Source organism: Peromyscus leucopus, chromosome 18 (assembly GCF_004664715.2).
Source record: "Peromyscus leucopus breed LL Stock chromosome 18, UCI_PerLeu_2.1, whole genome shotgun sequence".
Lineage (NCBI taxonomy): Eukaryota > Metazoa > Chordata > Mammalia > Rodentia > Cricetidae > Peromyscus > Peromyscus leucopus.
In genome coordinates, this window is record NC_051078.1 from 35,608,039 (window position 1) to 35,632,770 (window position 24,732).

The window sequence follows — 24,732 nt, forward strand, 5'->3', positions numbered from 1 at the left end:
CTAAATCATCTGAAGTGGTTTGATCTGTTGTCTGTCGCTTATTGCTCATGCCACAGCGCTCCTCTGTGTGTTTGCTTTGGGGCTGTTGCCCCTGTGTTAGGACTGTGTCTGGAGAGGTCCTTGGCTGTCTGCTTTCGGCTCTGTCTCTCAAGCATGCGTTTACAGAGACTGGAGATGTAGCTCAGCAGTTAAGGGCACATCATGTTCTTGCTGAGGACCCAAGTTCAATTCTCAGTACCCAAGTTAGGCGGCTCACACCCACCTGTGACTCCAGCTCCAGGGCATCTGACACCCTCCTCTGGACTCTAGCCATTTACAGTCTCGTGTGCACATACTCACACACATGTACACACGTATTTTTTGAAGTTGATTTTAAGAAAATAGATTTGTAGTTTTCATGCCACACGTGCTAATTCTTAAAACAAAGTAGTAGTCTCATTTTGAACCCTGATTTTTTTTTTCTTTTCATTCTTGAGATAGGGTCTCACTGTGTAGCCTTCACTGGCCTCGAACTTGCAGAGATCTGTTTGCCTATGCCTCCTGAGTGGGATGAAAGGTGTGAGCTACCACAGCTGGCTTGAACCCAAAATTCCTGTTTGTTTGGTGGTTTTTTTTTTTTTTGTTTTTTAATCTGTATGAGGTTTAGCCTGCATGTATGTCTGTGCACCACATGAGGGCCTGGAACTGGAATTACAGATGGTTGTAAGCTGCCTGCCGTGTGGGTGCGGTGAACGGAACCCAGCCTGGGTGCCGTGTGGGTGCGGTGAACAGAAGCCAGCCTGGGTGCCGTGTGGGTGCGGTGAACGGAAGCCAGCCTGGGTGCCGTGTGGGTGCGGTGAACGGAACCCAGCCTGGGTGCCGTGTGGGTGCGGTGAACGGAACCCAGCCTGGGTGCCGTGTGGGTGCGGTGAACGGAAACCCAGCCTGGGTGCCATGTGGTGCTGTGAACAGAACCCAGCCTGGGTGCCATGTGGGTGCAGTGAACGGAAGCCAGCCTGGGTGCCGTGTGGGTGAGGTGAACAGAACCCAGCCTGGGTGCCATGTGGGTGCTGTGAACAGAACCCAGCCTGGGTGCCGTGTGGGTGAGGTGAACAGAACCCAGCCTGGGTGCCGTGTGGGTGAGGTGAACAGAACCCAGCCTGGGTGCCGTGTGGGTGCGGTGAACGGAACCCAGCCTGGGTGCCGTGTGGGTGCGGTGAACAGAACCCAGCCTGGGTGCCGTGTGGGTGCGGTGAACGGAACCCAGCCTGGGTGCCGTGTGGGTGAGGTGAACAGAACCCAGCCTGGGTGCCGTGTGGGTGCGGTGAACGGAAGCCAGCCTGGGTGCCGTGTGGGTGCGGTGAACGGAACCCAGCCTGGGTGCCGTGTGGGTGCGGTGAACGGAAGCCAGCCTGGGTGCCGTGTGGGTGCGGTGAACGGAACCCAGCCTGGGTGCCGTGTGGGTGCTGTGAACGGAAGCCAGCCTGGGTGCCGTGTGGGTGCGGTGAATAGAACCCAGCCTGGGTGCCGTGTGGGTGCGGTGAACGGAAGCCAGCCTGGGTACTCTGCAAGAGTACCAAATGCTGTGGACTGCCGAGCTCTTCAGTGACCTTCTCAGCCTCACGTCCTTGATAGATGTGTGGATGCACAGACACCAGTGTTCCTCTGGAGGTCAGAGGGCAGCTTGTAGGAGAGCTCTGCTTGCACACCGTGTAAGTATTGGCGATGGAATTCCAATGGTCAGGCTTCATAGCTAGTGCCTATACCTGCTGAGCTGTCTCACCAGACCGGAAAATTCATTTCTAATAAATTATTGAGGCGAGGTCTCCTGTGTAGATCCCTGGCTGTCCCGACAGATCTGCCTGCCTCTGCCTCCCGAGTCCTGGGAGTGTAGGCACGTGCTGCCCTAGGCGGCTTCACTTTGTTATTTTTAATTATATGTGTCTGTGTGCCACGAGAGGTCAGAGGTGTTCGATTCCTCCGGAGCCGCAGTTACGAGCATCTGTGAGTTGTCATGTGGATGGTGGGAATCGAGCCCAGGTCTTCTGAAAGAGCACTGAGCCATCTCTCCAGCCCTCCATCCATTCTCAGATCATTGCTATCTAGGGTAGAATGTGCGAAATTACATATAGGTGTTGGCTTCTGTGTTAGAATCCTAAATCCTCACGTGCTATAACTACACAATTCAGTACAGCATCCTTTGCTCTTCTTAAGAGTTTGTTCATGTTCAGTTTAGTTATTTTTTAGGATAATGTGGGGGCAGGTATTTAAGATAATGTGAAAGTTAAAAGCCAGAAGATAAATAAATCTGTAGTTTGTTTTGAATGTTGACAATATTTTTATTGATCAGTATGTTCTTGCTCTCCTTCCCCAACCCCCTCTGTCTCTTTCTCTCTCAGGTTTTGTTCCAACTCTGGGTGGCGCAGAGTTCAGAGTTCTTCAGGCGCTTAGCCCTGTTACTTTCTACAGCCAATTCGCCTTCAGGGCCCTTACTTACTGAGACGCTCTTGCCTCATCGCATTCTGTCTGATGTGACTCAGGGTCTACCTCATGCTCACGCTGCCTGCTTAGAAGAGCTGAAACGCAGCTATGAGTTCTTCCGGTACTTTGAAACTCAGCACCAGTCAGCACCCCAGCGTTTATCCAAAACTCAGCCCAAGTCCAGAGAACTGAGTAACGTCCACACAGCCGTGCGTAGCCTCCAGCTTCATCTGAAAGCATTACTGAACGAGTAAGTTTATTTAGAAGCTGAGTGAGGAGACAGTAAAGGGATAAGTCATTTTCATTCCATCTGGCTGGTTCTTGTGTTCTCAATAGAAAGAAGAAACAGAATGGAGCATGAAGGATGGTTTGTGGGTACCAGGTACCAGGGAAATGATGATTTCTAAGCACTGTGGTTTAAGAGAATCATTTGTAGTTTTCCCTTTTCCTGGTTTCAGCAGAAAGCAGATGCTGCTTGTCTTTGAGAGATAAAGTGGAGAGGATTATCAAAAATGAGCATCTTTTTAACCTTCCTAAGGTAGGACTTTAAACTGGAACCTACAGTCTGAGAGAAGTATGTATGAGAGGCATCGCTGGGTAATACTTTGCTACTTCCTAAATACATCACAACAGGTTTGGAAATATTTCTATAGCACAGAATAAACTTTCTGTCCTCAGTAAAGGGCAGTGTCCACATTTTTATATTTATTTATATTCTGCTTTGGTGTACTTTTATCAGTTGTAAATATTTTTCTCATCTATTTCTAAATGGAAATTATCACATTTGAAAATTGAATACAGGACTGGAGAGATGGCTCAGAGGTTAAGAGCACTGGCTGCTCTTCAGAGATTATGAGTTCAATTCCTAGCAACTACATGGTGGCTCACAACCATCTGTAATGAGATCTGGTGCCCTCTTCTGACCTGCAGGCATACATGCAGGCAGAACACTGTATATATGATAAATAAATAAATCTCTTTTAAAAAAAAAAAAAAATTGAATAAGTCAAGCCTAGTAGTGGATGCCTTTATTTCCAGCACTTGGGAGACAGAGGTAGGTAGATCTCTGTGAGTTCGAGGACAGCCTGGTCTACAGGGAGAGTTGCAGGACAGTCAGGGCTACACAGAGAAACCCTGTTGAAAGAAAAAAAAGAAAGAAAGAAAAGAAAAAAGAAAGAATTGACTCAAGGTACATCTGAATGTAGTCATTCTCACTGAATTTTTTTTTTTCAATAAATGTGAATATTCATAGTGTAGGGCTGGAGCAAATGGGTGGGTAAGACGAAGCAGGCAATCAGGAAGGTCCCTGGGATTCCTGACGGGATCAGTCGAGACGTGGAGGGGAAACACAGAATCAGACGTGAGCTGAGAAAGTGGGCCAAAAGGCCCGAGTATTCCATCCACTCAGAAGCGTCCTGTAAGTGGGAAGAAGGAAGATAGGGTATACACAGAAAGAAGTGGAAGCTCCGAAACATGTTTGAGAAGATAAGTTAGTATCTCAGCTCAAGGCCTCGGGAGGCTGAGATGAGATTTACGAAAGATGGGATAGGAAAAGTGAAGAGGCTGAGATGGGAGTATCCAGTGACCTAGCTGTACTACATGGACAATGAGGCCTTTCCACGTGTATTAGAAAGGATCTCTAGAGCACCAGAGCTGACAGAAGGAACACACACACACACACACACACACACACACACACACATACATGAATATATGTGTATATATTTTAGAGATTTATTATTATGCATGTCTGTTCACTTATATGCAGGTGCCAACGGAGGCCAGAGGAGGGTGTTGGATACTCTGGGGCTGGAGTTACAAATGGATACAAGCTCCAGCATACTAGAAGAGCACTAGTACTGTTGACCACTGAGCTATCTCTCCAGCCCCATGACTATAAGCTATAAGAGGGGTTTCATCCATAACTCTAGTTCCAGGAGATCCAGCATCCTTCTCTTAATCGGCAGGCACCAGGCACACATGTGGTGCAAGATATCCATGCAGGCAAAATATTCATAAATGTAAGATAATTATATATATAATTTCAATATATGTTTATATATAATTTTTCTGGTTGCTAATTTTTTTTTTTTTTTTTTTTTGTTTTGTTTTTGTTTTTTGAGACATGTAGTTTTGGTGCCTGTCCTGGATCTCGCTCTGTAGACCAGGCCAGCCTCGAACTCACAAAGATCTGCCTGCCTCTGCCTCCCGAGTGCTGGGATTAAAGGTATGCACAACCCCTGCCCGGCTGCTAATTTCTTAAAAGTAGGAGATGAGTTTAATTTATTCTTTTAGATCAGGAATTGTCTAGTATGTATTTAAGAAATACTTGTAGAATAAATTACATAATACTCCTTAGAAATTATCATTTGTTTCTGGGCAGGGAGGGTTGATTTAGGTTGCTAACAAGGGTACTCTATCACCAAGCTACATCTCCAGCCACACTAGATCATTTATAAGCATACAGTTCAGTGGTAGCAAAGACATACATTTGTCTACAGAACTTGTTTAATTTTTTTTGAGACACGGTTTCTCTGTGTAGCCTTGGCTGTCCTGGGACTCACTTTGTAGACCAGGCTGACCTTGATTCACAGAGATCCACCTGCCTTTGCCTCCTGAATGCTGGAATTAAAGGCATGTGCCACCACTGCCCAGCTTGAATTGCTTTAATTTTATAGGTTTAATTTCTTAAAATAATCCTTTTAAATGGTAGACAGAAGTTTCTGTCCCTCCAGCAGCTCCCAAATAAACACACTGAGGCCTATATTAATTACAAGTGCTTGGCCAATAGCTCAGGCTTATTACTAACTAGTTCTTAAATTTTAAGTTAACTCATATTCCTTATTTACGCTCTGCCAAGTGGCAATACCTTTATTAATATTGGCGCATTCATCTCCTGCTCCCTCTGTGCCTGGCTGGCAACTCCAGACTCCGCCCTTCTTCCTCCCAGCATTCTCAGTTTGGCTCTCCCACTTAACTTTATCCTGTTCAGCTATTGGCCAGTCAGCTTCTTTATTAGCCAATGAGAGTAATACATATTCACAGTATACAGAAGGATTACTCCACCGCAATAAATTTTACATCTCATATTTTAAAAACCTATTTCTGTTTTTCTATGTTGCACAGAGTAATAATTCTTGAAGATGAACTTGAAAAGCTTGTTTGTACTAAGGAAACCCAAGAGCTGCTATCAGAGGCTTATCCAATACTAGAACAGAAACTAAAACTGCTTGAGCCCCACGTTCAGGCCAGCAACAGTTGCTGGGAAGAAGCCATTTCTCAAGTGGATAAATTGCTGCGGAGGAATACAGAGAAAAAAGGTACCTGTGGATTATTTTAAGCCTATGCTTGTCCAATATGCTGACTCCATTCTGCAGGAGTTCTCGTCTGTGGCCTGCCTGTTGACATGATTAAACTGGTTTCATAGAAGTTCTTAGTTTATTAAAAAGAAAAGTTGGATATATATAAAAATTGACAATGAATTCGAAGTCTTGACTCCTATTTTAATAAAGAATACGTAATGATGTGAATGTTCAGGGCATCCTGTCTCCTTTTATAAAACTGAAATGAAGGGAGAAATGTTGATAGTATTTTCTACTATCAGAATTTCCAGAAACTCTTACAGGTCGAGTAATAAAAGAACTGGTTTAAGCCAGGTGTGGTGGCACACAACTTTAATCTCAGCACTTGGGAGGCAGAGGCAGGAGGATCTCTATGAGTACAAGGTCAACCTGGTCTATACAAAGAGACCTTGTCTTAAACAAAAAGAAAGGCTTTAGCTGGATGTGGTTTCAAGCAAGGTCTCTTGTAGCCCAGGCTGTCCTTGAATTCACTATGTAGCTGAAGATGACTTTGAACTCCCGATCCTTCTGCTTCCACATCTGGTTTCATAGGAGTATGCTACTTCTTTTTAGTATAGACAATGAATAAAAATATAATTATACATATAATATATAGTTATATATAAAATCATGTGATTAAATACCAAATTGAAATACAGTTAATTAAAGGTAAACTCAGCTTGGTGAGCATGTGAAAGTATTTACTTGTGAAACTCATTTCCAATTCTGAGTTAAAATAATAGAAAATGGGAAAATAAAAATAATATAAGGTTGATCTTTGTTTCCTTTTATTATTTTTATTTGTTTTTTGAGACAGTGTTTCTCTGTAGTCATGCTGTCCTGGAACTCACTCTGTAGACCAGGCTAGCTCAAACTTAGAGATCCATCTGTCTCTGGCTCCCATGTGCTACGATAAAAGATGTGTACCACCATGCCCAGTGATTTTTGTCTTTTTAAGAGAAAGAATAATGATCTGTTTTAAAAACCTCCCAACACTATGAAGAAAATATGTGTCATCTAGCATGTGACAGATACTATGGCCATTTCCTCCAAGAGTTTAACTTAAAGCCAAGTGCTAAATATACTGCTATTAGTGTTAACTTTGGTGTCTTTAATTTTCACAAATAAGACATTTTAACCAGAACAATTTGGGAGCTAGGCATGGTAGTACACATCAAAAATCTAATACTCATGAACCTAAGGTAGGAAGATCATTAGTTTAAGACTAACCTGGGCTCCTGGGAAGACCCTGCCTCAAAACCAGAAAATCAGGGAAAATAGGAAGTTGGACTGGGAAACTAACAAGGTGTCAGTGCCAAGGATGCCTTGGCATTAGGTGTCCACTCATTTCTGATGACATTTCTCATCGTTGTTCTGCCCCTCCCCCCTCTCAAAGGCAAACCCGAAGTGGCGTGTGAAAACCCACACTGTGCCGCAGCACCCTTGATGCGGCCCACTCTGCACATTGAGGACAGAGACCCCATCCCAGAGGAGCAGGTAAGGGTGAGGAGCTGGCCTCCCCTAAAGACGAGGTCCACGTACTGTTTGCCTACTTGTATTTTAGGTGACATGGGTAACTGCCAGGTTAACTGTTGAATTTCTGCTTCTAATGGGGTTAAGATTACAGTGTAATGTGAATTTATATCAAAATATTAGCTCTTAGTGCTTGAATTTGATTCATTGACTCGGAAGAAAATAGCCATTGACGGTGTTAAACTTTCTCATCTAGAACTCCTTTTAGTATCCACCATTAAGCTTTTTGAGGATTTTAATTTAGCAGTAGCCAAGTTTGTTACCTTCCTTCCTCTCCACTGTCCAAGAGAAAGTCCACCACCATGCGTCACTGCAAGTCGTGAATACTGTTAGAGCCTGTCTGCTTGAAGGTCTTTGTCTCTGGTCCCTTTCCAGGAACTAGAAGCTTATGTGGATGACATAGACATAGAAAGTGAGTTCCGAAAGGATGATTTGTATCACTTGTCTCCAGAAGACAAAGAGAGACAGAAACGTGAGCAGGAAGAATCCAGGAGGGTGCTGCAGGAGTTAAAATCTGTGCTGGGATTTAAAGCTTCAGAGGCAGAAAGGCAGAAATGGAAGCAACTTCTGTTTAGTGACCACGGTAAGCACCGACTTGAGAGTCCAGGTTATTCCAGTGACAGGAGCCTTTTCTTTTTGAACCATGAATGCTGTCTTAACTGTATAACTCTGGATCCACCAGGTAGTATAGTACTCTCATATAGAAACAAAATCAAGTTGATCAATAAAAGAATGCCATAGAATCACACTGAGATTATGAAGTCAACGCTTTTTTTATCAGCCATGTAGTTCTTGGATAGATTTCTTTCAGAGTGGTCATTAGGTTGAATATATTGAGATGGCCATGGTGGCATTGTAATTGCAGCAAGGAGGACCATGAGTTTGAGGCCAGCTGGGGCTACAAGCTTGTGCTACCTAGGTCACATAGCAAGACCTTTTTGGGGGGACAGACAAAAGAAAGTAGTAAGTTTGAGATTCCAAGCTCTGTTCTCTGTTTAAAGTACTTCAGTAAAACTCACCATTAATAACTGTTTGATGCTGAAAAAATGCATCAGATTGAGGCCACTTGGCCACTTCACTTAAGTTACATAAGTAGATGGAAGCAGAGGACGTGTTCTTTGTGTGCTGACTCCATAGTCAAGTCTTGATGCTGTTGGCTGGCCTTCGACTCCTTCATGGTATCCTCGCCTTTTTCTTCAGTCATGCTTCATGGGAAGCAAAAGGACTGAAGAGAAACTTGATATTGGCAATGTCAACTTAGTTCATTCTCGGTTGCATGTAGACTTATAAGAAGGTGGAGCGGGCCTTCTATCCACTTTAGAGTATCTTCATGGACCCTCAACTCCAGTTGCTTGCCTTCCCCTTCTCACTACAAGTATAGAGGTCATCTAGTCTTGAGAGCTCCTTGGGGTTCTCCTGTCTTCTCCTATGAACCCTCACCTTTCTCTCTAACTCAATAGATACGTGTTGGTTTCATCTTTCTTTGCTGTTTCATTGGCTCCCTCTAAAATCCAGATTTCCCACTAGATTATGCTTGTCCATTAGACTAGCCCCTTAGCTGACCTCCATTTCAGTACCTTTTCCCGTAAGCTATCTTGTAACATATTCCAGACTTTGTTCAAACTCAAACACCTCATTGATTCTGTTTTAAAACTACAATGGTTCCACCTTTCTTATTATATTAGCCTTTCCAGCATAAGACTCTATCATGTCCACTTGTATTCCCGGTATTTCTAGTAAAGGTATCTTCCTCAACTTACATTCACCTAATTAGATTAGTCCCACAGACTTGCTGTTTATATTCATGAAGAAAATGTATGCTGGTCTCTGACCAAGAACCTGGTCTTCTCTGTCAAGCTGTCCTCTCTACCAGTATTCCCTCTGTGACTCCTCAACTGCCCCAGCTCTCCTGAGAGACATGTAGTTGGGATGTAGAGGAAGGCTTGAGCCACAGAGCAGAGATATGGTGGCCTTCCCAGAAGCAGCAGCAGCAGAGTTCTCTAGTCAGCTGGTTCATGAATTAGAAATTGGTGGTCTTATTTTTTTAGACATGAACAGTTTGTTTTCCTGGCTTTTAGGCTCTAAATTTGTCCTTTTTTCTATCTTTTACTCTCTAGCAGTATTCACTCAGCAAATTCTGACTCAACAAGTAGTCATCTCGAGTACCTTTCAGACACCTGACACTGTTTACTGCTGTGTGTAGCACATAGATCAAGAGACAAAAGGAATCTACTCCCCTAGAGACTTATATTCTAACAGTCATCAGCTAACGCCTCCCTAGCACACTCTCTGCCTCCCCCGTTCAGGTAGCAGTGATCCTGACTGGTAACGTGGTGTACTTGGGAAGACCCAGCAGATTTATGAACAAGAGTGTGCAGAAATGCTGAGAATAGCATGATCTCTAAGCTCGTATCTTTCATTATTGTGCAGTGTTTTTCTTAGTATTATTTAGCTGCAAGATTACCTATTGATTGACACTGTGGACAAATGAGAGAAGTGTGTCTCATTTTCAGGAACATGCTTTTGATCCCAGCTGGCCTTTGGAAAGGCAGTAATGCTGTAGAGTGTGTGAAAATAAGTAAAGGTCTGCTGATGCCAGAACGATGCTTTCCCTTGACAATGTCCAGTCCGTCTTCCAGAGTTGTTTTCATCTCTGCCTACAGGGGTAAAGTCCGAGTGGAATTAGAGAGGGCAAGTCTACACTGGAACCTGCGGTGGCCATGTGTCTGTTGCTGCTGCTGCTTCCCTAGTGGAGTTACTGCAGCCTAGGGATGTTTCTTGGCAACGGACACGTTTTACACAAACGCTTTTTAAATATCCGCCAGACCTTCAGGATGCGCTTTTTTCCTTCCGCCATGCTTCCTAATAGATTGTATTGTACTAACCCTCGTGCTGGGAGGAGAGACTGCCTAGCAAGCAACCCACTGCCTACTAACACCAAGAGGGGCTAACTAAAACGTCATTGTTCTTACAAGGACGACGGCTACCGTATGGATCTAGATGATGTTTATGGATTATACTTTGTTTGGTAGTTGATCTTGAATCAGATTTTATTTCGTGTGTGTTCGCTGTAGCACGACAAAATGTAGAATATTTACTTCCATGCAGGTTCTTGTAAGGTGGCTGACAAGTAAGTTGAATTGTATGTTACATTTCCCCACGCTGTTTTGCCTTGTAAATATATATGTGATGAAGATGCTGTTATCTGGGTCACATCGGGCTTTCTACCTTGTGGTGAAAGCACACTGTGTATTCCTTTAATGACAGCAGTCCCCAGGTTTAGTGTATATCAGAACCAAGTGGGCCGCCTGTAAACATGGCCGCCCCGGCCCCAGTGTCCAGACTCCAGGAGCTGTTCCTACCAGCTTCCTAGGGATGGGTGGTCCTGCTGCCTCAAGGACCTGCTTTGAGAACCACTGCCTCTGAACGTGAGACTCCTCAGCAGGTCCCTGTCTCAGTTTATTTCCTAGGTATTTTATGTCATAGCATCCCCCATTTTACAGAGTCCCATTTATTTTCCTAGAAAGTTTTATTGAGCTTTTATTTATTTGTTGTTCTTTTTTAAAAAGCTACCGGGAGTTTGAAGTCATTGGGTCCTTAGTTATTTTTGTTTTTTTCTTTTCTTTTCCTCTTTTCGTTCTTTGAAGCTGTGTTGAAATCCTTGTCTCCTGTAGACCCAATGGGATCTGTAAGTAATTCAGAAACACCCATGAACTCAGATACAGGAGCAGTCGGTAGGCATGGTCCTGAAGAGGAAACTAGTGAGCCCTCCACAAGTGACCCTGAAAGGGGTAGGACTGAGTTTGTGTGTGAGAGCCCTCCTCCAGAGGGTGGCAATAAAGACCCTTCTGAAAACGAAGCCTTCCTCCGAGGAGCCGAAGAAAGAATGCTCTACCAGTGTGAGAGTGAGGCGGAGCCCCCTCAAGCTGCCGCCGCCGCCGCCGCCGCCCCTCCAACTCCCAGAGACTCGCTCCAGCTCTCCATCAAGCAGAGGCTGGCCCGGCTGCAGCTGGCCCCAGAATTCACCTTCAGTGCTGGCCTGGCCGCAGAAGTGGCTGCCAGGTCCCTCTCGTTCACCTCCATGCGGGAACAGACTTTTGGCGATGAGGAGGAGGAACCAGTAGCTGAAGGAAGTGAGAACGAGGTGGAGGAGAAGTAAAAGTCACGATGAAGGATTTTTGCTTGGTCCTTTCATAAAGATGTTTCAGCTTCAAGACTGGAAAGGAAATGAGTGTGTGTTTACTCTCTAGAAAGCTAAGGCGCGGGTTTACAGGGCGAGGACTCATTGGAAAACCTGACCTGAAATCAGTAGAGACCTGACTAGACAGGTCTTTTAGGAGTAGGAGAGGGAGGTAAGGGCATTTTTGAATAAACTGCTGTTTCATTTATGGCACAGCTGATAATCTTGGCAATTCTTTAAGTACTTTTAATAAGAAATGAATTTATCATTTTTTGTTTGCCAAAACTTGCTGCCATAAGGTAACTGGGATGGTCTCCTGCAGAGCATAAACATTTAGAATGAGCTCTCTCTATTGTGTCTTTGCAGTGTGTAACTGCAGCGATCATGTTAATATGTTGTTCGTATTTTATTTTGTTTATACCACTCCTAAACAAAGATACAGGTTCTGAATAAAAATATTTAATTACTACAATTGATGTGTGCTGGGGTTTGGAACGTCAAAATAGTTTCAAAGGTGTTTGGGCTGTGGCACATTTCATGTCTTCTTATTTTCATATGTGTGTTCGTCTTAAGGTGTCATGCAGTCTTCAAAAGAAAAACACTGTGCCATTTTAAGAAACACCCTTCTAGGGTCTATTTGTTGTTTGTTTGTCCGCCGCTCCTGTTGCAGCTCAAAGAGATGATGTCAGGATGGCATGACTGCATCCGAGGCCCCATCTCCAACCCACAGAAAGTCTGTGGGTTTGCGTGGAGACAACTGTGCCTCTGCTTAAGTCCTCCCAGTGCTGTCTTCCGGTCTGGCCTGTCTTACTAAGACTCGGGGACACGCCAGCTCTCCTGGAAAGTATCCTCGTCCTTTGCATTCCACTGTGACTCCGTCTTGCAGAGATGCTTTCCACAGACCAGTCTCGTCTGCTTTGTCCTTTGATTGTGTTTTCAGTGGTGTTTTCTGGAATGTTCTCTTTCTGAAACCTGTTGTTACTGTGCACTTACGCAGTTCATAGACATTATTTGGGAGGAATGTAAGAAAAAAAACTCAATTTATGCTGCTGTTCTAGAAGGAAAGGATGTGAATTCCAGTAACTTAGTCTTTTTTTTAAAAGATTTATTTATTATGTACACAGAAGAGGGCTCCAGATCTCATTACAGATGGTTGTGAGCCACCATGTGGATCCTGGGAATTGAACTCAGGACCTCTGGAAGAGCAGTCAGTGCTCTTAACCTCTGAGCCATCTCTCCAGCCCCGTAACTTACTCTTTTTAGTAAGGAAATTTACTTATACTCAAGTTTTGTTGTTGTTGTTAGTTTAGTGAATATTTTTTATCCTGAGGAAAACCTTTGACTTTATGTGACTAGACTTTGGACTGTTAGTGATTTTGCATTTTTCTGATACTTTATGGTGTTAACATGTCAGGAGCAGGATCTTCAGCTGGACATGGAAATAGCTACATTTCAAGAAAAAGAGGACCTCCTGTGTTGTAACTGACTTCTGGATTCCTAAATGGCACAGTTTTACTTTCTTTCTTAAGTTGTTGTTTCCAACTCCATTTTTCCCAGATATACAAGTTATTAGGGAAATTTTGTTAAAAGTTCTTTTAATTTATAACATAGGAAAAATTGGAGTTCAATCATTTTAATTCTTTTAGTCTATTTTGATTCAATCACACCAATTTAACCAAAATCTGTTCATACTATTTTATCAGCTTTATGCTCTCTGATTCTGAAGTAGGAAGGTTAGTTCAGAATTCCCAGCCCTCAAGTCTAACCTGCTCTGTTCACAAGCTCCTGTTTAGTTCCATGAAAACTGCTTTTGAAGTCATGATTAAGGACATTGTGACTTCAAATGATGGTCTTTTTAGGTAATGTTTTCGTATTTCTTCCATCTTTTAAAACCTTTCCAACATAAAGCTCTGTTTTCTTTGTGAAATTTTCTTGAATAACTTTCTCTTCAAATATTCTAAGTCGATGTTCCTTGGTTGTTTTAGTGGGTACCTGAATCATAAGGAAGTAGAAATCTTATTTTTTTTTAATGCAGAATTAAGCCATGCTCTCTGTAATTCTTGGATGTTTTGGTACAAGACCGAGGTACTGTTAATGCCCAGTAAAGTCTAAGATCCCCTGCTTAGCATCTGTACTTCTTGCCACGAGTACATTTTGTGTGTGGACAGGCGGACGCGATACAAGCGGACGCCCTTCCATGAGCTTTCCTAAGCTACCTCACTTTTTCTTGACTGGGTTTAATACCTGTCATTCAATAAACGGAAGAACCTTCTGGAAAAAACATTTTTGGCAGAAAACTTGTCATCCTATTTTCCAAATTTTACAGAATGATTAAACTTGTTGGGACTAGTATTCTGACAGCTTCTAGTATAGACATTGCCGAAGTTTGTTTTACCAGAGCTAATCTAGAACTCGGAGGGGAGATGCATGCTGTTGGGGTGAAGACAGAAGTTTTACCCTTTGTGTGTCTACAGATGGGAACGTCGGGGCGAGAAGTGGGGTCACTGCCATGCCTCACAGCCTTTTTCTCTGCTTCAGTAAGGCCTTCCCTGGTGTCTGGCAGATCTGGGGCCAGACTGACCTTTCCTTTGCAAAACTCTGCTTGTTTTATTAATCTTTTGCAAGCCATGTGTGTTATCTAACTTTATACATAACGTCTTTGTTAAAACCAATTGTAGTCACAGCATCTGAATCTGTTTCCTTAGGAGCTGATGATAAGCAAGTCAGGAAAAAGACACACATTTAAGACAAATTGATATAGATTTCAGAGCATGCTCATGACTCATGCCAACACTTCAGATGCACAGTCAGGAAGATCACTGCATACACAGTGAGAACCTGTATCAAGGGAGAAAAAAGAGAGAGAGAGTAGGTGCCAGGCTTTACTGCAGAAAGCAGCTGGAGTCTTAATCCCAGGCCTTTCATTCATAGGATGTGAGTTTGAATCCCAGGCCTTTCATTCATAAGATGTGAGTTTGAATCCCAGGCCTTTCATTCATAGGATGTGAGTTTGAATCCCAGGCCTTTCATTCATAGGATGTGAGTTTGAATCCCAGGCCTTTCATTCATAGGATGTGAGTTTGAATCCCAGGCCTTTCCTTCATAGGATGTGGGTTTAAATCCCAGGCCTTTCCTTCATAGGATGTAAGTTTGAATCCCAGGCCTTTCATTCATAGGATGTGAATAATGCTAGCCTCATTATATTGGGAGAGTTTTCTCAGGAAAACTCAAATTATCTGAATATTTCTGATTTCTTAGAAATTTAAAAAGAAATGATGCTTGTGAGGCTGGTGAGTAAGATCTGGTTATAAATGTATAGCTCAGTTTATTAAAATAGATAATAATACCCTTATTCATATAATAAGAGACACAGTGCTTGAACGTTAAGCATAGGAAAAATCAACTTCTGGTACATTTGAAAACGGAGTGTTGATTAGAAGTGACCCTAGGTTTCATTTTCACTGTGACGTTTTCTTCCCCTGTCAAACATGACTCATGTTTCATGTTGCTAAATGAATAGGAATAATACGTGGGGGGCGGGGGGGGTGTCACTGATTGGTTTATTGCAGTATATTGTGTTTATACCCAAATAGAACAGAGATGTAAGAACCAAATCCTGGAGCCCAAGTGTCACACAGCTAAGCCTGGTTGAACTAAAGTGAGGACGGCGCTTGAACAACAACCAGGCCGAGCATAAGGATTGAGAGTCTCTTCTGTTTATGGGGACATGTCTGGGCACTTTATGCTTAGATTTTAAAAACAAAGGAGGTAAGAGACAGCGGAATGTCTGGGGCAGTGGCCATTCGGTGTCCTCCTCAGCAGGTGACTACCTTGAGTCCCTTCATCTTTCAGGAAGTAGAAGCACATTCACTTAATCCCTGAGTTTAACGGTCTACTAATGGACTTACTTTGTACTTCTCTCCCTGAATGCCAGCATGTACAGGAAATGTCTTTTCTTTGAGAAAACAGTTCCCCCGGTGGAGAAGAAACAAACTTCAGGGACAACCGGACATAGAAAGTCAAGCCCCCCTCTGCTGCCTGATTGCCTACTGCTTGCTTTTTGAGCTGTGTCTGTTCTTTTCACAGTTGCCCTCTCTTCCCTTCTAATCAGCTGTCGCTCTTGCTGCTGTGTTGTGTGCCTGCCTTCCGCAGTAGGCCCCTAACTTGCTGCTCACAATCTGCTGTGGACTGAGAAACCAGATTGCCCCGCTTGCTAGGACTGTGTCTAAAGTAAGAGTGAGTAGACTGGAAAGGCGGAGGAGGGCTGTTCTGTCGGTCACCTGCATGGACTGTGGCATGCCTGTTCGGCCGCTTCGCATCCTTGTGTGTGCATTTCATGTCCTCCTAAAAACTTGCTAAAAAGTACTCGGTTGAAAATGCAAGTGCCCTATATTTGAAATATTAATGTGGTGTTTGTGTGCTGATGTTTCTAGGACCCCTCACTAATGAATTCAACTGTCAGAGAAAAGTTGGCTGCCATCCTTGTATGTCGCTGTGTGTGTTTCAGAAAAGTGTTGGTCTTTGTTTTTGTTAATTAGTCTGCATTCAGTACACAGGTTTAAAGTTGATGTCATGATTGTGAATCCTGCACAGTAGTTACGAAACGTGACTCATTTAGTAAGAACTGGCTCACTTGGCAGGGAATGAATCATTCAGTCAGCCCAGTTCTCCTCTAACAACCTATGAAATCTACCTTAATCTTTTCTCTATTAAAATGAGCATCGCCAGGCTGGGGAGAGGGCTCCTCAGGGGGGAAAGTGCTTGCTGCAGAAGCATGAAGTTGAGAACCTTCTTCAGATTCCCAGCACCCACATAAAACAGTAGAATATAATGGGGTACATTGGTAACCCCAGCCCTGGGGGTTGGAGTCAGGAAAAGCCCTGGAACTCTGGCCTGCCACTCTGGCCTAATCAGTAGGAGTAGCCTAAGGAAACACTGAATATCGACCTCTGGCTTAAAACACACACACACACACACACACACACACACACACACACTCTTGTATACATGTACACACAAACATGTATACACAAATACACGAAATTATTTTTATTATTATCATTATCATTACTGGTTTTTTTGGGTTTTTTTAAAGATTTATTTACTTATTATGTATACAGTGTTCTGTTTGCATGTGTCCCAGATCTCATTACAGATGGTTGGGAGCCACCATGTGGTTGCTGGGAATTGAACTTAGGACCTCTGGAAGAACAGCCAGTATTCTTAACCTCTGAGCCATCTCTCCAGCCCCATTATTGGTTTTTGAGACAGGGTCTCTCTATGTAGCCTTGGCTGTCCCGGAACTTACTACGTGGACAAGGCTGGCCTTGAGATCCACCTGTCTCTGCCTACCAAGTGCTAGGATTAAAGACATGCACTACCACGCCCAGCTCAGAACGAGCATTATTAACATTGGCCCTGGTCCACTAAAGGCTGAGAACTGGCCCTCTTTTGAGCTCCATTCGGCTGGGCTTTAGTTATTTGATAGTTATTCCCATTCCTACATTTATATTTCTGCTTAAGCGAGCTGGAATTGGCAGCCCTTCTCCACATCCACATGTGCCTCCCAATCTGCAGATGGATGCAGACTGAGAAGACCTCCCACTTGAGCTCACTGACTTTCTGTAGCATTTCTTAGGACCTATTAGATTGCAGTCTTTGCTCAAGTAGAATTACTGGGTTAAATGCCTGCTCTCAATTAAGAATTGTTATTATACAGAAATAACCTTTTTTTTTTCAACATTTTGCCTTCTCTAAAGTTGGTTCTGTATTGTAATTCTTTTGCAGTAATTAAAACCAGGCCATCGGAGTTAGCTTTGTCACTTATATTTTCTGTTGAATTGGATACCACATGCTGTTATAAATTTCTTTGGCTTTTTTTTTTTTTTTTTTTAAGAGAAATGCATCTTCATTTCCAAAACGAAGTACATTAAGCCTGGAAAGCAAGAAAACATTAATTATTGAAGATATCTGAAAAGTAATGGGCTTGTAGACTCTAGGCCATGAAGACTTTATTCCTTCATCCGCTAGGTTTTTAACCAGCCCCAGCACTTTCTTTCATTCAGCAGAAGGAAGAATATATAAAAGCTTCTTTTATATATGATTTATCATGATTTATCAGTATTAGAGCTAAGGTCAATAACCGAGTGACAGAATTTTCACCATCATTTAGTAGCAGACATGCCTAAATTAGCCTTTAATATATAAAATAAGCAAGATGAGTTTCCTCTCTCGAATGAAAAAAATAACATTTTCAAGTAAAATTAGACTCCATCTAGAAGCAGCTCTCCTAGTATCCACTTCATTGCACCATTTATGTGCTGTGGGACTCAGGTTTTCATCATGTGCAGTGTGAGTGGTATGTCAGGCTATTTTATAATCAGGCTTCATGCATCGGGCCTCCGGTTATCCATCTTTAAGGAAGGGAATTACGATATAGTAATTGGAAAAAGAATGGTCCAAACCAGTTTCTTGTGTCGACACCATTGTAGAAGAGAGTACGCCCGACTTCTCTTTGACTAAACTGTTAGAGGAGCATCGTTCTACCCAGTGCAGTTGCTGTAAACCAAAGAGAAGGAATTCATGTCAGGGCTCACATAGGCAAAAGGTAGCAGAATCAAGAATCGACTTTATACTTAGGTTTAAATGTGTGATAAAATCCCAGCACTCCAGAGACAGAGGCAGGTGGATCTCTGATTTCGAGACCAGCCTGGTCTATGTAGTGAGTTCCAGGCCAGCCAAGATTATATAGTAATAATTGTGTGATAGATTAGAATACACACGGTTATCTTTAAAATGCAGTACATTGGTATCCACCCTAGTCTGTCAGCAGGGACATTAGTTTTATCCCTGTGTACTGAAAGGCACTTAGCCCGTGTGTGGCTGAAGTAGAAGTGGTATTTAGCATGTGTATACTTCTGGGGTGTACAAGCTTCAAACCGGGACTGTCTGTAGATGTGGTACTAGACAGATGTATTTATTCTTACTTATTTCCTAAGAGTTTCTTAAAATAGATAATGTTACTGTTTTAGGCTTTAAGACTTGTTAGTTTTATAACATTTCCTAAAGATTGACTACATACAAATGAGTTTATTGTTGAATATTTCTTCTGAAACAGAAGTATGGCATCTGTAAGTTCACTCCTTCATAAGGTCCTAAACAACGTCTCAGCCCTCTTCTCCTTCCAAGTTAGATGACGAAATTGACTCTGTCTCTAAGTCCACGTATGTTCTGCCCTTCTCCCTCCCAGTCTGTACCTTCTGTTTAATACTGCGACTTAAACAGTGCTTACTAAGCACAGTACTAGCATGTGACCATGTATGGAAGGCTCCAAGAACGTCACTCCTGTCCCTGAGAGGTTGGTGTGTGGCCCCGAGACAGCCCTGGAGGCCCACATGGGTGAGAGGCCCAGAAGCCCATTCAAGCCGAAAGCACCCCCAAGGAGTTTGGTTCTGTTTGGGTTTGTTCTAGGTATGGTCCCAGGGATCCCAGATCAAACCAGGCCCCTGGGCCTATCCTAGAACCAACCTAAGCCCGCGCATCATTCCTGGACCATCCAGAGTGTGAAGACTGAAGATAACTGAGGCTGACCACACCCTGTGCTCACCAAGATTCACTTTTTATATATGCATTGTTTAGCAAGCAGTGGCTGGTGTATCTATCCGAAATCAAAGTGACAACATCTGATAACAACATAAGGTCCCCCATTAATAAATACTACAGTAGCTTCCCATAATAGAAAGTCTGTGTGCTTGTTACTGATTGCCAGTGAGGAGAACTGTTCTTGTGATTTTTGTCATCAGATAAAATAGATTAAAATGTCTATTTTAAGATGCAGCAACTTAGCCACCTAACAGCCTTCTTTCCAAATGAATGAATTTTGTTTTTTAACTATCAGTGATGCTGCATCAGTCACCTTCAACTGTGTGGTTGAGTCACTTTCTGAAAGGTACCTGTCTTCATCTTTTGGCATCTGATGCCAAGTGATTTTAAATTCTTGTTTCAGAAACTAGTATATTTTCCCTGTCACTGAGTCTGCTGCACATCAGAGCTCACTTGAAAAGTTTTCTGTGGTTCCTGAGAGCAAGGTAGGCCGGCACAGTAGAAGTGGGTGGAGCCCTCAGATTTACATCAGAATATTTTAAGAACTTCATTTTTCTTCCTTGCTGCTCTGGATTTTTAAACCATTCTGATCTAGTAAATATATTATATGGACTCATATCATAGCTGGCCTTGCTACAGTCAACTGCCTATTTGTTTGTTTTGATTTGGAAGACAAGAATTCTGAAAGGGCATGAAGGAACACCCAAACTCGAAAATCGTGGTAAGCATTCAAAATGTATGCTTTTGATATTTAGTGTAGACTAATAAGCTCTCCATCTACAAGGAACTTGAAAGTGTGCTGTTCTACCGATCTTTATCCCGTCATCAAGTTTGGGTCACCAGGTCACTGTTTAAAATGGGCTGGTGCCTGTTGAGGCTCATCTGAATAATTCAACTGCGTCATTGGTACTGCACCCTATTCATACCGCGGATTGTTTTTTATTCCAAAGATTCAATTTTGTGTTTCTCTCTCCGTGTTCTCTTCCTTGTAGAGTTTTCCGTATGGATTACTTAGCTAGCTGTATTTCTTGGCATTGCCTAAAATATATATGAACGTTGTTATGTTGATGTACAGTATGTTTTGTCAGGATTTGCGGGGACATTGCTCTAGTTTACATCATTGATTATGGACACTGAAATGGGAAAGTATGGACTGTTTAATGAGCATGTGTGTGTGTGTGTGTGTGTGTGTGTGTGTGTGTGTGTGTGTGTGTGTGTGTGAAGTCAGGGTCTTATATCCTAGGCTAACTTTGAACTTTCTATATAGCTAAGGTCAGCCATAAACTTCTAATTTGCCTGCTTTTACCACCCGGGTTCTGGTATTGTAAGTGTGTACCACCAAACCTGGCTCTGTTTTCTTGTTGTTTGTTTTGTTTTGTTTTGTTTTGTTCTTCCAGACATTTTGTAACACTGACTGGCCTAGAACTTGTTGTGTACACCAGGCTGATCTTGAACTTCTTGCAATCCTCCTGCCTCCACCTCTAGAGTGCTGAGATTACAGGTGTGTGCCACCATTCTTGGCAAGGTTTGGCTCTTCAGTAAGTTGTTGGATGGAGTCTCCTCAGTCGTAGAGCACTGGCCGGCCATCTGCAAGGTTCGTCCTGTCTCTGGCACCCTCCAACCCCCCAAACAGCCTTTGGAAATATTCTTTCAGATACTTTTTAGTTTCATTTTATGGTTGTTTATGCTTTATATATTAGAACTTGGAACTCTACATGCCCTACCCTAACTGAAGAGTTAAGGTTATAAAATCTTGGTGGCGGGGGGTGGGGGGAAGAGCTTTTTTTATTAGGATTAAAAACCAAATACTTTACCATTGCCATTTTTATGTTCAATTCAGGAAATGTTATGCCTTTAATGAAGCATTTCCAGAATTTTTTATTGTACAAATCATAGACTCCTCTATCACTTAGATAAGAGTTCCCCTTCCTCCCCTCCTTCCCATAGCCCTTGGCAGGCACCTTTCTGTTTCCTGTTATGACCTCAGTTCATCCCATTTAGCGTGTGACTGAATTTCCTTGTTTAGGGCTGAATAATCTACACCTCTACTACACGTTGCTGGTCATTCATCTACTGGTGGCCATTGACTGCTTCCCCCTCTTGGTTATTAAAATAATGATGCTGTGGATACATTCAGATGCCTCCTGTTCAACTTGGTACGTTCTTAGTCACTTTCTGTTTTACCACATCAAATGGCTGTCAACTGTTTTTAAAAGCTTTTAGAATTGTAGGCTTGCAAATGCTGTATAACTGTTCTCAGCTTAAAACAGAGCTAATAAAATCTGAACTGTCTTGTATATTTTTGTGTGTCTCTTTTTGACCCTGCTGTTTGCATCCTGGACAAACGACTAGAAGGAAGAAGTCCTTTCTCTCTTTCTCCTGTCTGTCACTGCTTCTCTTTTTTTATAGTATTTCCCAACAATCGATGCAAGAATAAAAAAGATCGTATTGCCGGGGCAATCCTTTGAATCATTAGCCTAACTTTTGCTTGTTAAATATCTGGTGATAATTTACCAGAGAGAAAACGGTTGCTTAATTTTAGATTATCCAGGTTTTTGTTGTTGTTACAGTTTTTTTGTTTGCCCGGGTATTTTTGTTTGTTTCATTGGTTGGTTGTTTTTGTTTGTTTGTTTGTTTGTTTTGTTTTGTTTTGGAGACACTGTTTGAATCTGTAACCCAGTTCTGGCATCAGAGTCCCAGCCATCCCTACCTCAGCCTTCTTCTAACTGCTAGGATTACAGGTGTGGACCACCACTGTGCCGGGCTTGAGTTTAAATTTTCCGTTTCCACCATTCCCTCTGGATACAGCAGGTTCTGTCTGTTACCCTCCTGACAGAAAAGATGTGCCAGCATCAAGGAGGGAGTTAGTATCCAGTGGTTCAGACCTTGTCTTGGGATATTCCCAGGAGCCTCAGAATAGCCCTGTAAATAAGATGCTGGATAAAGAGAAAGTAGTCTTTCTTGAAACTTTTAAAAATATAAACTACCTTTCTCCAGGAAATGTTTGATCAAGGAGAAAAAGTACCACAAAAAGCAGGTTTTGAAACATGCCCTTGTCTGAGATTTGCTGGTTAAAAGTGTGAATTGAAAGTGGGTGGTGGTGGCACACACCTTTAGTCCCAGCACTCGGAAAGCAGAGGCGGTTGGATCTCTGAGTTGGATGCCAGCCTGGTCTACAGAGACGTTCCAGGACAGCCAGGGCTACACAGAGAGACCCTGTCTTGAAAAACAAGAAAACAAACAAACTATATATATATCTGGGGCTGGAGACATGGCTCAGTGGTTAAGAGCACTGACTGATCCAGATGATTCGACTTTGGTTCCCAGCACCTACATGGCAGCTCACAATCTTCTGTAACTCCATTCCAGGGGGATCTGATGCCCTCTTCCATCTTCAGGAATGTGCATGGTACACAGACATATATACAGGCAAAACATCCATATACATAAAATAATAAAAGAGTTGCTTTAAGAAAGTATGAGATGACATGAGACGTGTGTAGTTACCGTATCCTGAAGTCGCTGGGGAGGAAATAGCCCTTGTGATAATCCTTTCTTGTCTTCACAATTTGCTTTTGAAGGTCATTAGCTGATGTGCTGTACCCATTGAAGATAAAGTTGGCAAAGAGTAACTTTCCTCGAATGTACATCTGGAAAAAGTTAATAAAACATTTTCAGAATGTAATCTTAAGAATGGTCCTGTTGATTTGAAAGGAAACACTTCAACCTAAAAGCATTCATGTTTATACATGTAAAACAGCATGTATATTCCTAGAGTCTGAGCGTGAAGTATAAAGCTAGGAAGACAGGCCGATTAGCTGTGTCGATCAGACATTCAAAGTGGTCAACCAATATGCTAATTAAGTTCAAAGATGCCAGCAGTGTTCTTAAGCATTATACTGTGTTCTGTTTTCTTTTACAGCTAACCACTAAGACAATACAGAGCCTTGGCGTTTGGAAGTCAGTAGATTAAATTACAAACAAAACAAGAACTCTGCAAATTGTGTGACCCATATTGAGTCACTCATCTTTAAGAAAAAGGCACATTGATTATGATTTGGGAATTAAACTAGACCTCTAAAAACATCTTCCATTCCAAACATTGTTTACCTGGTTTTTATGGAGATGTGTCTGTTTATGGGGTTTTTATGGGTGTTTTATGTGCACCATGTATGTACAGGAGGCTGCAAAGTCCAAGAGGGTGTTAGATACCCTGGGACTGGAGTTACAAGCAGTTTTGAGCCTCCATGTAGGTACTGGGAACTGAATCTGAGTCCTAAAGAGCCTTAAATGCTCCTCACCACTGAGCGTGTGTCCAGCCTGTTTCTCTAACTAGTGATGAAGAGGTCCAGCTCTTCAGTATCAAGTCAAGCTTGTCATTCTACACTGAGGTGTAAGAGAATCTTAAATCTTGAGACACAGCAAAGGATTCGAGATTTTCTTTTTCAGCTATTAGAGATGGGGAGGAGGGGATTCCTTTTATGGGTGGTAAGAGAAGAAAATAATTAAAACTTTAAAAGCTTGTTATAGCACAGAGTTTAATAAAAACAAAGCATGCCTCGTGTCTTCAAATCCTAAGAACTGAAAGTCTTAGAAGTGTGTAAATTCCACAGCTTCACATTATTCCTTCCCCCTTAGATTATATGATCTTTTCATCATGAAGAGGTGTTTTAACACAAGGTTTCCTCTATGGAAATAGAATTTTCTGGCCCATCATTTCTGCAACAAAAGAACCTATTTGCTGGGTCCATCTACATGGCTAGTAAGAGATAAAATGACGTTCTGTGTGGTTCCTGGGCCTGAAATACTTTGTCTTTAGCCTTATTCTTTAACACTCATACCTGCCTATTAACCATGAAGCATGTATATTGCTTGAACTTAGAAGGTGAAACTATACATATTACATTATTATTATTATTATTATTATTATTATTTTGTTTTGGTTTTTCAAGACAGGGTTTCTCTGTGTAGCTTTGTGTCTTTCCTGGAACTCACACTGTAGCCCAGGCTGGCCTCGAACTCACAGAGATCCACCTGCCTCTGCTTCCCGAGTGCTGGGATTAAAGGCGTGCGCCACCGCCACTCGGCATTATAACCAATAGCAACGTTATAATGAAGGACACATATGTGAATATTTTATGAGATCTAAAACACCAAACACTGTTTCTCAATAGTGACAGGGATAATGTTTAGCCAGCACTACTCCCCCCCCCCTTTGAACCTAAAATGCTATATAAAGAAGGGAAAGTGTAGCTCTGTGAGTTCAAGGCCAGCCTGGTCTACAGAGAGAGCTCAATGACAGCCATACACAGTGAGACCCTGTCTGGAGGGGGGAAAAAGGAGGTGGGGTGTAATTTCTAAAAAGTGATGAACTGGCAACGCTTCATCCTGATTTGGTTTGGGTCTTGGGTCTTCCATTCTATTTGGAAGAAAGCTTCCATCCGACATGTGTTAAGCTGCTGCCTAGAGCCTAGTGATAAAGAAAGGCACGCAGCGCTGCAGGGTCCGGGTCCGGCAAAGACGACTGTCCCGGTAATCATGCAGAGAAATGCTAGACTGCGGGGGGGAAAATAAAAACCTTCAGATTCTGTGGCTGGGGGTTGACCAGAGTTTTAG

At 42.6% G+C, this 24,732-nt stretch overlaps 2 protein-coding genes across 2 annotated transcripts in view; one reads left to right on the forward strand and one right to left on the reverse strand.

The window, feature by feature from the left end:
• The window catches only part of Vezt (vezatin, adherens junctions transmembrane protein), a 68,619-nt gene extending 56,633 nt beyond the window's left edge, over positions 1-11,986 (forward strand). The window contains 5 exon segments of the mRNA XM_028880247.2: positions 2,379-2,710; positions 5,587-5,780; positions 7,198-7,298; positions 7,710-7,917; positions 10,982-11,986. Coding sequence (XP_028736080.1) covers positions 2,379-2,710; positions 5,587-5,780; positions 7,198-7,298; positions 7,710-7,917; positions 10,982-11,493 — 1,347 coding nt within the window. The 3' untranslated portion in view covers positions 11,494-11,986.
• Positions 11,987-17,324: 5,338 nt separating this feature from the next.
• The window catches only part of LOC119086202, a 62,541-nt gene continuing 55,133 nt past the window's right edge, over positions 17,325-24,732 (reverse strand). The window contains exons 9-10 of the mRNA XM_037196812.1: positions 22,624-22,766; positions 17,325-18,072 (exon numbers count right to left, since the gene is read on the reverse strand). Of these exons, the coding sequence (XP_037052707.1) occupies positions 18,057-18,072; positions 22,624-22,766 (159 nt within the window). The 3' untranslated portion in view covers positions 17,325-18,056. The remainder of the gene's footprint in view (positions 18,073-22,623; positions 22,767-24,732) is intronic.